The sequence below is a fragment of the Lontra canadensis genome, unplaced genomic scaffold, assembly GCF_010015895.1.
Source record: "Lontra canadensis isolate GAN:19392208 unplaced genomic scaffold, GSC_riverotter_1.0 scaffold2, whole genome shotgun sequence".
NCBI lineage: Eukaryota > Metazoa > Chordata > Mammalia > Carnivora > Mustelidae > Lontra > Lontra canadensis.
The window spans coordinates 6,301,320-6,316,990 of record NW_022630996.1 but is presented as its reverse complement, the minus strand read 5'-3'; the positions used below and the strand labels follow the sequence as shown (position 1 = coordinate 6,316,990).

The following is a 15,671-nucleotide window of genomic DNA, read 5'->3' as shown; positions in this document are numbered from 1 at the left end:
GGGGAGGGAGGGGAGGGGTCCAGGCAGACCAGGCTGTGGGTCAAGGACGGCGGAGGGCAGTGGTGACCTCCTTGGTCTGAGGGTCTTCGGTGGGAGACAAAAGGGAAAGCAGGACACGGAGGGTTCTCACAAGTTTTCAACTGATTGGGGCTCCTGAAGAATAGTGGCAATTAGGAAAACAGAGCTCCAGTGGCCGTTCTGAGTTAGTTTGCTGCTTTCTCAGGTGCTTCATATTTAGTAAGAACGTAGCTGCATCCGTCAGCACGCTGTGCTAGGAATTCGTGCTCTTTCTAAAAAAATAACCTTTTGGGGACTCACTGAAGTAATACTTGTTCTTTGCTAAACATTTGACAATGTTTTTGGGTGGTCTTTGTTGTGTAGATGATCTGGATTAATTTTCTTTTATTTAAAATTTTTTTAAATTAACATACAATGTATTATTTGTGTCAGGGCTATAATAAGACTGTGATTCATCAGTCTTACACAATACCCAGCACTCACCATAGTACATACTCTCCCCAATGTCCATCACTCAGCCACCCCATCCCTTCTAGCCCCCTCCTCTCCAGCAACCCTCAGTTTGTTTCCTAAGATGAAGAGTCTCTTATGGTTTGTCTCCCTCTCTGGTTTCACCTTGTTTCATTTTTTTCTGGACTAATTTTCTTCATTCCTTTTTTCCATACATCACCCGGTCACCCTGCCCTCCTTGGGGAGCTGGTGTCTGAGTGGCTTTGCCATGTGGCAAACAGAATCCTGGAGGGCCCACCTGTTGTGCTAAAGACAGACTGTGATCTCCAAATGAGATCACTGAGCTTTTCTTCACTTTCATCTTCCCTGCTATTTATGCTGGTTGTGAAATGCAATGGGAGACTTCATAAGACTAATAAAAGAGGAGGAAAGATCAAGTGATTATTTTTCACAAGAATAATAATTCTGGTCATGCCTTCTTTTCTGTGATGAAGTTTACAACCTGCACAGATGGTCTCGAACAGCCACATGCCTGGAATTGAGCATCCGGGGATTGCGATATCCTTGCTAGCTCTGTAACCTTGGACCTGCCCCCACAAAGACCACTATAGAGATAAGATCATTCTAGATCATACTAGAATAAGCAATGATTAACTCTAAGGACTCGCTAAGAATAAAATCAGTGCGCTCGTTGGAGAATTATAAAATCAGAAGCAGAAGGAGGCTGATGATGCTACGTATTACAATTCAAGGTTGATTCAAGACATTGTTGATATATTTACAAGCACAAGGTCATCAGGATGCTTCTATCTTGTGGTTCACTAGGGATCTTAGAACCAGGATTTTTCTCTTTCTGTCTTTACGGGTTCTATCAGAATGCCAAAAGTAGGGATTCTCATGCTTTAGATTGTGTGTTTATCACCTGGAAGGGCTTGTTGGAAATGCAGATGCCTAGGCTGCATCCCAGCATGCTGACTCAGGAGTCTCTGGTGGTGATCTGCTGCGGGCGGGCTGAGCCCGTCTTCTGAGCCTGAAGCCTTAATTTGACTGACGGGGTAGGTCTTGTGCCCCTGGGAAAGACAGTCGTGTTTTTACTCCCACTAGTCTCCCACCAAAAGCTAAGAGTGAAGACTAAAGAAAGGTAAAATGTCCAAAGAAAGAAACACTGAACAGACAAATCCCAATTTTTATATTCTTTGTGTATTTCTAAAAGGTTGTATACAAATCAGATTTATGTGAGTTCATTTTTACTTTCCCTTCACTGAATCCTAACATGTCAGATCCACTTTTATATCAAATAGCCTTTCCACCAAGACTTTTTTTTTTTTTTAAGATTTTATTTATTTGAGAGAGAGAAAGAGAGCACGAGAGGGGGCAGGTCAGAGGGAGAAGCAGAGTCTCCACTGAGCTGGGACTAGGGATCATGACCTGAGTCGAAGGCAGATGCTTAACAGCTTAACTGGCTGAGCCATCCAGGTGCCCTTCCACCAAGAATTTACCTACCTGAGAATTGAAGAAGTACAGTAAGCACAGCTGGTTACCGGCTCTCATAGAGACACAGCCCCTCTTTTCCCTAGTGCTCCCCTCACCACGCTGATGGTTGCTGCCAGCCCTTCTCTGTCAGGGGTTCACACTGCTGCTGCTTTCCTGCATCCTGGCTGGGATTTGCACTGTGCCTGCCGCCTTGGCTCTCCCTGCACTCTGCCCACAAGCCCCCTCAGTGGTCCCTGGCTGACCTGTTACATGGCTAGAGTCCCAGAGGGACCTAGCCCTTCCCACTCCTTCAGACCAGTTGCCCCAGACAGCTGGTCACCAGCCTGGTTCCATTCTGCTTTAAGCCAGTGGTTCTTTTTTATTTTGAGATTTTATTTATTTAAGAGAGAGAGCGAGCACACGAGAAGGGGGAGGGAAGAAGAGGGACACAAGAAGAGGGAGAGGGAGAAGCAGGCTCCCCGCTGAGCACGCAGCCCAAGGTGGGGCTCCATTCCACGACCCTGGGATCATGACCTGAGCTAAGGTCATGACTGAGCCACTGGGGTCCCTAAGCCAGTGAGTCTTAACCTCAGCTGCACAGTAGAGCCACCTGAGGAGCTTTTCAAAAATACCAGAGCTTGGAGTGGTTGAGTGTCTAACTCTTGTTCTCAGCTGGGTCTTGATCTCAGGGTTCTAGCTTCAGGCCCTGTGTTGGACTCCACACTAGGCATGGAACCTACTTAAACAACAACAGAAACAAAACCCAATGCTTAAGTTATTTCTCTCCCTGCCCCAACTTGGGTTGGTCTGGAGCGGAACCAGGCACAGTGTTCTACCTCCCCCAGGTGATTCTCATTCGTAGCCACAGCTGAAAACCACAGCTCTAAACTTAAGTCCACCTGTAGAATGGGGAAGATAATACCATCTCATACAACTGTTAAGAATTAGGTGGTATAACTTATAGAGTTACACATATATACACACATATATATACTACGCACATGTATGTAGAGTTTCCCAGCTAATGGGAAAGCATTGGACGAATGGTAGTTACTGTTATAATCATCTTCAGACTCAGTTCATTGCTACACTGTCAGGTCAAAAGGACACTGGGAACTTTAGGGATCATTTGGTTATGGCTCTGAAGTGGCAAGGCCATGCTCATTATAGCTCTTGTCAACCAGAGTTCCATTGTTTGTGGGTCTTTGCACATACCATCTGCGGTAACCCTCTCTGCTTCAAGACCCCACCTCTAACAGTGTGGTGATTGGTGGTACAGGCTTTGAAGTCAGGTGGCTTGGATTTAAACCTCAGTCTGAACACTTAGACTTGTGTGATCCAGTCACAAGACTTAAGCCTGTTTCCTCACCTGTAAAATGGGGATACCTATCATATGGAAGTAACATCAGGCCTACAAAGCTCCACGTGGGGTGTGTGGTAGGTGCTCCAAAAATGCGGACGTTACTTGTATTCATTGCTTTCTTTCCCTGCTTGTAAAGTCAATCCTGATGATTCCACTGCATTGATCTCTCTATTAAGAATTTACATTTTGGGGGCACCTGGCTGGCTCAGTGGGTTAAAGCCTCTGCCTTCGGCTCAGGTCACGATCTCAGAGTCCTGGGATCGGGCCGAATCGGGCTCTCCGCTCAGCAGGGAGCCTGCTTCCCCCTCTCTCTGCCTGCCTCTCTACCTACTTGTGATCTCTGTCTGTCAAATAAATAAAATAAAAAAAAAAGAATTTACATTTGTTTGGTGCTTAATGCACTGATCTATTCTTATACTAGATACACTCAGACTTTCAGATTTGACCTGTGTCCTAAGACTTAATTTGTTGAGAATGCTGTTTTTATGCTGAACTCAATAGGTCAGTTAGTGTTGGCTCTTTTGGGAAGGTATTTTGGACTAAGCACCGATTTAGATGGTCAATAAGGAGCTCCTATTTTCTGTAACAGACAGAGAAAGCTCTCCATCAGTGAATCTATCCTCTGTCTCAGAAAGCACCTTTATGTAGAATGAAAAAGGCCTTAGGATCTACATTGGTTTGGTTCTGGTTTCTACTTTCCCATGAACTTATAATATTGCCAGACCTCCAATTAAGTGAGAAACTGCATCTGGGTAGTTTCTCTGATCACTCCTTCCCCTAGTTTCACAGTCCTCCACTTTGCTGCCTTCCTGTCATTTAAAAAACATTTCAGTTTTAAGTTCAGCATAAATGTTTTACAGGTTTCCTAGTTCTTGACATCCCGGCCTTTATGGTTTATTGCCCTGTTTTACTAAGTCTTCTTGAATGTTTTTACTGTTTTATTCTTTTTCTAAAAGAAATGTTTTCTTTTGAACTTGGAGTACTTAAGACTGTGAAGACAAGAGTTGGCAGTTTAAAAGACATTTCCCTCTATCTGTTTCCTTTGAAGTTTGTTCTTGCCTCTAAATCTCTAAAATTAGGCACTTAGAAGCTTTGGGGGCAATGTGTGAGGAAAAAAGGAAAGGGTGAAGAGGGTGGAATTTTTAATTTTGACTTACTCTTTTCCAGAAGGTGCTTTACAAGTAAAAGCATTTTGTTTATATGCTCATACATATTTAGATATATGTATACACACAGATATGATGCTTTTTAAAAAGTGTGTTTCTGGAACCCAAGATTATGTAAATAATAAAATGCATCTCCCATCTACTGCTTCCTGAACCTGCCGTGTTTCATGTAAATGTAGAGAATTATGTATTTTTAGCATCTCTTTGTCAACACTACCTCAGAAGAATCTATTGGTAAGACATAGTAATTCTTACACATCACACAAATAACCGTATGTGAAAACATTTGATTAATCTTTCACGATTCACGTGATACTTTTCACAAATCTTAATATTTCATGAATCTAGTGAAGCATTAGTATGATTTTGCAGAGATGGAAAGAAGCTCAGTGAAGATAAGTGACTGAAGGTCACAAAGCCAGTAAGTAGAACTGCAGCGCTGTCTGTGACTTTGAAATCCCAAACCCAGTCTGTTTTACAGTGCCACATCGAAATCAAGGGCAAAATCCTCCATGCACGCCAAACATTTGAGGAAAAGCAAATAGTTTTGGTCTTAACCAGAAGAAAATCCAGTTACACATCTGGCTAGGCTACACCTGCAGCTTAAGATTTTTTTTCCCTCATTCACTGAGTCCTTGTCTTAAACGTCAGCTGCTGGTGTCCTGACCTGGGTTGCTTTTGTGGCATCAAGATTACCCCCTTTCTTATCCTCCATGTTCCATCTGGTCCACCACGTTCAGTACAGGCTATTTTAAGCTAGGTAGCATTTGTTGTGTCAGGTGTGTTTCAGGGTACAGCTTACATACAAATAAATTTTAGTGGGAGTCTCTGATTTTCAGTAGCATGCTCATCTGCTGCTCATTTGTCTGCAAGCCTGTCAGCCCGTGCTAAGGCTCATTGCAGGTTCAGTGGCCCTCAGCAAACCAACACACGGATTGCTTGTTTTCTGATTCAGGTCAACTATTGGTACCTGAGGCAGTTTCTCTTTAAAATATCATGCTAATTCGTTGAAGCTCCTCTCACATTCAGGCCTCTCCATGAGTTGGAGATGGCGTCATTCAGAACATGCATTGGGTGGTTCTTTCCTTTGCTCAGGCTGAGAGCCTGTTTCGAGGCCCGACGTCCTGGGTTCATCTTGTACCCATCTGGCTCAGCTGCACTGGCCAAGAGTAACAGTGTGCGCTTTTCTGAGCAAGTCCCTGGCATCTTGCCCATGCCTTACAACACAACCGTCCTTCACACACTCCTGGGGACTAAGCCTATTTGTCTGTGTCCTCTACAACTAGCACGTGGCTGGCACAGGGCAAGCACTCCGGAAAAAGTTCTAAATGAATGGATTCTCGGGCCCCTGCTGAAGTTACATCTGTCAGACACAAATTACCAGATTTTAAGTAGTTTTTAAGACTATAATATGGGTCCTAGTCATACCATCTGGATCATGTATCTTTAAAACTACAATTTATCAAAACATATATAATGGGATTCTTACTAATTCAGGAATTATTTGCAGGGCAATTACTGCCAGCACTTCTAATGCTGCAGGGAAAGGAAATCATAGCTTCAGGGGCTGCTGTGTGTCCTCTTGCTGTGCACTCTGCTCTTCTCCTGAGAAGCAGACGCAGGGTTAAAAAAAGTACTCTAGCATGGGGCGCCTGAGTGGCTCAGTGGGTTAAGCCTCTGCTTTCAGCTCAGGTCATGATCTCAGGGTCCTGGGTTCGAGTCCCGCATCGGGCTCTCTGCTCAGCAGGGAGCCTGCTTCCTCCCCTCTCTCTGCCTGCCTCTCTGCCTACTTTTGATCTCCCTCTCTCTGTCAAAAAAAAAAAAAAAAAAAAAGTACTTTAGCAGGACAAGGTGCGAATGGTTAACATTCCTGTACTATACGCTTAAAGGTGGTTAAGATGGTAAATTTTACAACAGAAAAGAAAAAGTACTTTAAAAAATTTACTAAGCAGTGCTAGATTGTTGGAACTTGAGAAAAAAAAATCAGAGAAGCCCTCATAACCTCATTGAAAATTCACTGTTAGAATTCACTTAAATGAGCAGCTAGCTATTTGTGTATATACAAGGATCCCCTCTCAAAGAAATAACACTGGCTAAGTTGGTTAAGTCCAAGCTTTTTCACTGAAACTGCAAAGCTCTAGGTCACCTGGGTGGCACAGTCAGGTAAGCGTCTGACTCTTGATACCAGCTCAGGTCATGATCTCAGGGTTGTGGGATTAAGCCCCACCTTGAGCCCCACATGAGGCTGTGCTCAGCATGGAGTCTGCTTGTCCCTCTCTGCTTCTCTCCCCACTTCTGTACATGCATTTGCATACTCTCTCTAATAAATAAAATCAATCTCAAAAAAAAAAAAAAAAACCAAAACCTGGAAAGCCTTTCATTGTCTGGCCTCTTGTTTCCAGGTGAAACCCATATAGTCATCTTTTTTCAGTTCAACAGGATGCTTTCTTGTGCTTCACACTTTGCCCATCATTTTTATCTTTTAAAAAAATTTTAATTAAGATTTTTCCTATTTTTAAGTAACTTTTATACCCAGTGAGGGGCTTGAACTCACAACCCTGAGATTAAGATCACATGCTCCTCAAACTGAGCCAACCAGGCACCCTGATGATTTTGTGTGTTTTTTTTTTTTTTAAAGATTTTATTTATTATTTATTTGACAGAGATCACAAGTAGGCAGAGAGGCAGACAGAGAGAAAGGAAGGGAAAGAGGCTCCCCACTGAGCAGAGAGCCCGATGCGGGGCTCGATCCCAGGACCCTGAGATCACAACCTGAGCCGAAGGCAGATGCTTTAACCCACTGAGCCACCCAGGTGCCCCTGTGTGTTATTTTTTAAGTAAGCTCTGTGCTCGATGTGGGGCTTGAACTCACAACTCAAAGATAAAGAGTCGCATGCTCTACTGACTGGGCCAGTCGGGTGCACCTTAATTTTAAGCAAACTCTACACCACATGTGGGGCTCGAACTCATGACCCCGAGATCAAGAGTCATGCTTTACTGACAGAGAGCCAGGTGCCCCCTCTTCTCTTATTCGTCCTGCAGAGCTCAGATGAAATGCCATCTCTTTAGGGAGGCCTTCTTTCAATTCTAGAGGTTTTGAGTCTCTTGCTATCTCTGGACTAAGCCACTGATTGATCCACACTCTTGCAGAAGTCTGGATTTTTCCTCTGTAGCACTTAATACAATTTTATTTATATAACGATACTAGTCTCCCACAAGCCCGAAAGTTCCATGAGGTAGGGACTGTTTTCTCAGCTTGCTAACCATGGTGTCACCAGGGCCCCAGCAGGTACTCACTCAGTACTCTTAGCGGGTGGATACTTTGCCCAAATCTATCTTAGAAGATACTCTCCAAGGAGGAGGTGGAGAGGAGGTACATGAAGTTTGTAAGCTTAGTGGTCAGACAGTACTGAACGGCTAGAGGGATGGAAGAGTTTGGGACTGGTGTCGTGGGGAAGCAAGGAGGGATCCTGGGGGGACTAAAAGATGCTCATTCAGTGAGTTTTCCCCAAGTCCCCAACATACCATTCCCACCCCAAATGAGTCATTCTTCAATCAAGTCTATGCAATTCATTTCTTTAGAGAAAGAGGAGAACCTTAGGGTATAAAACCAAGGCTAAAGTAACTTTGCAGAATTAGAATGTGTCCAGGGAACCAGTCACTATTCAACTGGATGGGACTTGAACACAGAAATGATCGTGTTCCTCCAAATCATTTTCAGTTTCAGAAGCTTACATTCCTCGAATATGTGGAAAGATAAATACACCTTCTTCTGCTGTCAGTTGCTGAGAAAGAGCTTTGTTCTCCTGCTGGACCAACACTACTTCTTTTTTGTTGCTCTTTTCCCTTCTCCCTTCTTTGGTTTCCCCTTGCCACGAAGCTTCTTTAGGCGCAACTGCTCATCCCTGAAGTCCTGGTGCTCATCTCTGAATGGAGAAAGAAAAAATAATTAGCCCGTATTTTGACCTGATGGGAACAGCACACCAATCTAGCCCTGTTCCCTCAGGCTGCTCTGCTTATCAGTCCCTGACTTCTCAGGGCACATGCTCAGCTTGGTGAACAGAAAGGACAGAGAGTCCCCAACATACACATGAGTTGTGTTCCAAAAGTTCATTTCTAAGTCACAGTGTCCCCTCACAGAAACAATGCCACAAGCGACTAAAACTCCCAGGCCAGTCCATATTAACTGACGCAACAATGAGACAATGCTAATAATTACTTCAAATTTCCCTATAATGCTAACACTGACCATAGGGAAACAGAAAGTGGGTCTCAGCTTGAAGAGCTACACAGAGACCCTGAAAGCCCCAGGAATTAACACCTACTATGAGGGGAAGAGGTCTGAAGGAGGCTACCTTAATGGCTGTGGATAATCCAGACAAAAAGGCTGCTGGGGGAAGGCTCAGGTAGAATGAAGCCAAATCGACAGTTCCTCCAGAGATCGAGGCGGCGAGGTCTGTTTGTACATATGGCTGGGGTGTAAGCTGAAGACGGCCTGTACTCCAGAAAAACAACTGCATTCTAAGATTAAATGCCTAGAACAATATATAGTCATATGTTCTTAAATATGTAAGGTTTGGAACCCATTTCAACCTGGGTTCCAATCACAGCTCCGTCTACCATTTAGTAGCTGTGTGACCTTTGATAAGTGATTTTCCCTCTCTGTATCTTAGTTTCCTCACCTGTCAAGGATGGATAATAATGGTGTACAAATTAAATATAAGAGGGGGTTGTGCTGCGCCCAACTGTTAACTCCTTAGGTAGTTTTAAAATAGACTGGTTTTGTAGGGTACACTGTTCCATTCCGTTAACACGATTGGTATATATGACCTCTTCTCAAGTAGCTATGAACGCCCCCAAATCACCTATTCTCAACAGAGCAGCCAGAGTTATTCTTCTCAACTGTGACATTACGTCACTTCTCTGTTCACGGGCCTACAGACGGTTCCCCATTTCACCCAGAGCAAAAGCCAGGACCTTGTGTCACGGTCCTCAGAGCCCTTCATGATCGGCCTGTGGCCTTACCACCCTCTCCCTCTCGGTCACCTGCACTACTCCTAGAACCCGCCAAGAGAACGCGCACCTCATGGCCTTTGCTCTGCTCTTGCCTCTGCCTAAACAGTTCTTCCCCAGATCCCACTTGTCTCACTCACCACCTTCAAGTGCTTAAACCTCATCTTCTCAAAAAGGCTGACCTTGACTGTCCTGTTTAATACCGAGGCCCGTCCTCTCCCTGCCCACCAGGTCCCCTCTGAGTATTCTTTCTGCGAAGGCAGCTTTACTGTTCCTTCCCCACGACACACTCAGCTTTTGGCATACCACATCATTTACTCATCCAGTACGTTTGCTCTCCTCTTCTTCCCTCCCTCTTCCATTCCCATCAACCCTCCGCCAGAAGGAATGCTCCGAAGCCAGGGGTCTTTGTCTCTGATGATATAGCCAAGCACCTGTGTGTCTGAGGGACTGAATGAGTCAGTGTTTGGGAGAACCTGTGCCGCCCTCCCCGGCTTGCAGGTCTTTCAGTAATATTTTCTTTACTGAAGATTGTCTAGTTTCACCCTGCCTGATGCCACACGAGGCCTTCCATTAGAGGCACCCTTTACCATAACTAGTGACAAATACATGAAAATCATTGTGCTTTTCCATGGATAACTAAATGCTAAGTATTTCTCCCCCCATCCCCAAAGATAGTCAGGGTTTATTTTTCAAACAAATGGAGAGTGGCACCAAACAGGTAAATTAAAATAGCTGAATGTGACTTTGTGAATGGGCTATACTTTTCTACTCAGGAGATCTGCCTTCCAATGATACTTTACTTGGGGTCATAATAAAATCAATTTTTATTTCCTGAGCTCAGACTAACAGCAAGGGAGAAAGTCCCAGAGCAAGTCCAGAAATTCAAAATATGTTGTGGATTATAATCTCTATTATAATATATTAACTGAGAAAATCTATTCTGTTTTGCTCACTGCTGTTCTCCTAGTGTCCATCTTAAGTGTCTGTACATCGAAGGTACTTAAAAATATCCACTGGAAGGATGAATGTACCAATTTTTAGCTACGTGGAATGAACTATTAATTTCATTATATTAGAGTGAATAGTACCAAATTAACTTTTGTACTGCTGTCCTAAGACAAGTCCAATTAAAACACTTTAAATCTTAAAAAGTAGATTTATTTATTTTTAAAATATTTTAAGTAATCCCAACACCCAACACAGGACCCCAAGATCAAGAGTCATATGTTCTACTGAGCCAGCCAGGCACCCAAAAAATAGATTTATTTTAACTTTGCACTATTACGCACTGTTTGAATGCTTTTTTTTTTTTTTTTTAAAGATTTTATTTATTTATTTGACAGACTGAGATCACAAGTAGGCAGAGAGGCAGGCAGAGAGAGAGAGGGAAGCAGGCTCCCTGCCGAGCAGAGAGCCCGATGCGGGACTCGATCCCAGGACCCTGAGATCATGACCTGAGCCGAAGGCAGCGGCTTAACCCACTGAGCCACCCAGGCGCCCTGTTTGAATGCTTTTATAATGAGCATGTATCAGTTTGGTAATTAAGACTTTCTTTTAAAGAAAATGATCACATAGGTATTTGATCTTTTCTCTTTCTAGAGGAATAGATAGTCCTGAGCACCCATTTCCTATATATACACAAACATATAACACATGGTGGTAAGAGCCTGTGCAATCTATGTATTACTTTTTTGCAGGGCTTCATTTCATGTCCCTGAGATCAAGACCTGAGCTGAGGTCAAGAGCAGGGTACTTAGCTAAGCCACCCAGGTGCCCTCACATATTACTTTTAAAGGTGAACTACAACTTATTTAGACCAAATTAATATATCAAAAAGGGTACAAACTGGGATGCCTGGGTGGCTCAGTTGGTTAAGCAACTGCCTTCAGCTCAGGTCACGATCCTGGAGTCCCGGGATCGAGTCCCACGTCAGACCCCCAGCTCCACGGGGAGTCTGCTTCTCCCTCTGACCTTCTCACCTCTCATGCTCTCTCTCTCTCAAGTAAATAAATGTTTTCTTAAAAAAAGGGGTACAAACTAAAAATGCCAGAAAAAAGGTCGAAAGAAGTAAGAACTCCAATAAAACTTCCACTTGGAAGAAAGGCTCCTATAAACCAGCTAGGAAGGAGACTGGTTTTGGGGCTGGGACTCTCTTCATCTGACCAATGAGAACCTGTTGTTCTGGCAGCCTGCCGGGGGGCAGGGGGTGCTGGGAGGGGGTGAGGTTTTCCTCTGCAGCATTTAGAGTGCTCTTAAATTAATAAATAATTAAACATATCTGTAGCTCAGTATCTCGTCAATCTTAGTCCAGTTTTAGACATAATTAAAATATGTCTTCCAATACATGCAGGTTTCCTTTTTTATTTTTTTTCAGTGTGCCCATTATGAGCATTTTAAAAGCCTTTCTCCCCAAAACTATGCCTTTTGAGCCATCTGGGCACTATTAGAAGAATCATAAAACCGTAGGGAAAAAAGCCTAAATTTTTCCTTTTCTGATAGAACAGGTTACTGTGTGGTTTTTGCCATTACCTATAGAGGCCAAGAAAACGCAGTGTCCCCATGAGTGCATAATAAGTGTTGTGATTTGGGTACCAGTCATAAGTCTCTTTCCTCTTGGCCAGAGGCTGCTCACTGAACAGTTTCACCACTTTCATGGATTTGGAATCAGTAGGCCTAGCCACCTCACCAAACAGCCGGGCACTCAGACGAGTCATGCGCAAGGCATATTCTGAAAGTGAAGACATTTCTTGAGCAGCAAGGAGGAAGAGTCCCTACAGAAAATGAGAAGATAAACACATTAGTGTGTGAAATTCCAAGATTATCTAATGAGCACTTTACAAAATAAAAACAGCAAGCCACATGTGAATCAGTCATGTGGCTGGCAGGACATGCCTTTGAGTTGAGAACTATCCACAGCCCAAATGGTGGCTTCCTTTGCCACCATTTGCCACTTTACATTTCTTATTTCTACATTCGATGTTCTCACACTACCACCTTGCTGCACTGCCCTTTTTAGGGTGAACCATTTTGTTATTTACTGATAGTTTACCTATTTGTAGGCTAGATGAGGACAGGCAAATGAATTATCCAACCACAGCATTATTATACTTTCAGAAAACACCCACCTCAGCACTCTGTAGAATAAAAATGCTGACTGCTTGCCATCTAAAGGTTTAATCATGGCAGAGAAATAATTATCCTGTTGTCTTTATTATCAGCCCTTTGAACACTGTTCTCCTCAAGGGCTCCAGATGGCTCTGAGAACTGCTAATGAGTTATGAGGTCATTTAGCCTCTAGGCTGCTGGACTGAATTCTGCCTAGAGACCGAGAGCCATTTGGGAGAAACAAAACAGAGGTAGTAGTCTTATAGAAATAAACTCAACAGCCCTTAAGATTCATTTTATTCCTGAATAGAAGGACTTATGGGTTATAAGGTTATGTTTTATCTTTCATCTTATATATTCTGCTTTAATGCATTATAAGTTCTTACTAGCTGTAAACAGTAACTTTTTCTTTGGAGGCCCAAGCTCAGAATGTTGAAATAGGTATAAGGATGATATCTGTAATAGGCAGAAATCACAGTAACATGTATCAAACATTATATAGGCAATACATAAAGGCTCCGTTGCGCAATGGACAGTGCATTGGACTTCTATATAGGCAATACATAAAAATCAAGAACACTGCTTGTGAAATAACTGTATCATTCCAGACCAGATGTAGGGTTACTGCTGGCAGAATATGCTACTTTAAGTGAAATTTTGTAGTGAGATGAGAATCTTTGCTAAGAGACTGCCCAGGGGCCAGTCCAGTGGAGATGAAAAATAGCTGCTATCCAAACAGAAAAAAGGTATAAACTTATTTTGAAAAAACAATGGGAGAAAAACAAACCCAAAACCCCAACCCTCATAGGGTACCTGGCTGGCTCAATCAGTAGACCACATGACTCTTGATCTCAGTCAGGGTCATGAGTTCAAGCCCCATGTTGGGGACCAAGTTTACTTAAATAAATAAATCTTAAAAAAAAAAAAAAAATCCTCCTAAGCAAGAATGGGGCCAAGTAAATTTCAAAATACCTCTTGGAAGAAAAAAAAAATACAAAACCCCAAACCTTATTTAAATTAAGGAATTTTTCATGTCCATTTCTAGATCCATTGAAAGAGCAGAGGCGGACCTCAAACAAACTGCAGAATGCCAATCTCAAACCATTTACCAATCTGAACACCCACCAAACAGGCCAATAGTGCCATCTGAAGGCCAGCAATGGGAGAACGTCAGGTCCAGTTCTCTGCAACCTGGGGATCACCTGCAAACCTTTTTCCTTTTCCTTTCACCCCCCCTCCCCCCTTAAAATCTGCTTCTCTCTCAATCTTGGTTCATTGTGTGGATAGGAATGGGCTGGGCTGGGCTGTTAGGAGTAGGGTTATATTTTAATCAATGAGGAAAAAAAAGGCATTAACAGTTTAATGTATAAATAGGAAATATTAACAAATCAGTGCTATAAACCTTTAAAGGCTTTACAGATGCCCACGAGTTGCCTTCAGAGGCTACAGTTTCTTTGCGTGTTTTACCTTTTCTCTTCCTCCAGTTGAATTATCTTTTTCCCTACATCAGATAAAAGAAAAACTAAAAAACGGTTTCTTAGTCAACTTTGCTTTGTTTCGCTTGCTATAATGGCATTCAAATAGATTTCTGTTGCAAGTGCACAGTATTTCCAGTTATACGGTGGCCAGGGAACTGTTGTTTTACAGTGTTCTCAGACAAATGTGTTCCAACTTCCATCACTTTATTTTTCAAATGACGAGGCAGCATAGAGTCCTGAGGCCGAGGTTTGCATCCTGGCTCTGCCATTTACTTGCTGATTGTCACTTTTTACTACCTTAAAATTTTTAATTGGAAAGCGTTACTTAGGATTTTTTTCAGGACCCTAGTATGCCTCCTTACAGAATATTTCAATTTTATCTTAAAAAAAAAAGACTAAATTAAAGACATTCAAGTAAAAGGCAAATAACTTAATGCCCCCCCCCCGCCCCCCTAAGCTACGATGCAGAAATGCCGTCAGATGAGCTGAGAAACAGGCCTGCACGCGACCTAATCAGGGAAAGAATGACTGCGCCGGAGAGGAAACTACGCTAGCGTCCCTCGTTTGGTAAATTCCCCAATTTAAGCAGGAAAAGGCCAACTGGTTTGTAGGATGGTTAGTAGCTGGTTAGTAATGAAATCGATTCATCTCATTCTTGGCGACTGTAGAAGGTTGGAGATCCTCGCAGGGCTTCTCTAACGACCGCCCGTGTCTCACTGCAGGGGAGCCCCCCAAAACTCTCGGACAAGCTTACCTAGTCGCGACCTTCCTCTCCCGCGCGACCCTCTCCCGGAAGGCCCGCCCCCGGCCGGGCTTCAACCTCCGGCGGGAGTCTGCAACGGGAGCAGTGGAGAAACGGAAGCTCGCGGATAGAGGGGAGCCCTGGAGGAACCCGGAACTACTAGCGCTCTCTCTCGGAGGCTTCAAAGGTCACACCTGGTACCTTGCGCAATGAGGACAGTGAGTCTTGTCTGCGGAGTGGAGATGGTTGTTTAGGGAGAATGGCTGACTTTAGGGGAATGTCTTGCAGCGTTCGCTAAATATATTTTGTTGGCAAATGCTTGCAGAGTTGCCCTCTAAACAGGGGTCATGCGCGTGCCGCGTAGTGGAGGATGAAATGCATTTTATTCTTTATTTTTTCTGTTCCTTCCTCTGTCTCTTTTCATCCAGCCGAGACCTTGACGTGTTCCAAGGGCATTGCTTGATTTGAGGCTGAAGGGTCTTCTGGCCCTGCTGGGATGCCATTTCCTTCTCTTTCACTTATCCACTCCTCTAATGGTCGATTAGTTATCATCTGTAGGAGACTGTTCTCGGTACCCTTTTGCTGGATTAGGGCGCCAATTGAAGCAGCCTGTGTGGGCGGGGGCCCGGAACCTTCCTCAGGGGGTGAGGAGGGGATATTTGTCAGACTCCTCAGTAGTGACGTAGATCCCGCTTGGCAGACAGTAGAAATGCTGGAAGTATGTCCCTCCATGATAAATCCGCTCGCAAGCACGCCACACCTCATAAATGTATGAAGCATTTATTGACTGATAGTAGGCCTGAAAACACTTTTCTGAGCATTATTCAAGACCTTTCATAAATACTCTAAAATGTACGCTG

The 15,671-nt window shown here is 43.6% G+C and overlaps 1 protein-coding gene across 1 annotated transcript; it reads right to left on the bottom strand.

The window, feature by feature from the left end:
• Positions 1-8,025: 8,025 nt before the first annotated feature.
• MRPS33 (mitochondrial ribosomal protein S33) lies at positions 8,026-14,927 on the bottom strand. The gene is made up of 3 exons (XM_032867468.1): positions 14,824-14,927; positions 12,016-12,257; positions 8,026-8,396 (listed from the first exon to the last, which is right to left on the bottom strand). The coding sequence occupies exons 2-3, from the start codon at positions 12,228-12,230 to the stop codon at positions 8,291-8,293; spliced, it is 321 nt and encodes a 106-aa protein (XP_032723359.1). The 5' UTR covers positions 12,231-12,257; positions 14,824-14,927; the 3' UTR covers positions 8,026-8,290.
• Between the last annotated feature and the right edge of the window lie 744 nt (positions 14,928-15,671).

Bases quoted from the DNA above. Each gene is read 5' to 3' on its own strand.
- MRPS33 (XM_032867468.1), bottom strand. From the start codon at position 12,230: ATGTCTTCACTTTCAGAATATGCCTTGCGCATGACTCGTCTGAGTGCC. The intron at 8,397-12,015 runs GTAATGGCAAAA...TTCTCCATTCAG, and splicing joins CGTTTTCTTGGCCTCTATAG to AGATGAGCACCAGGACTTCA.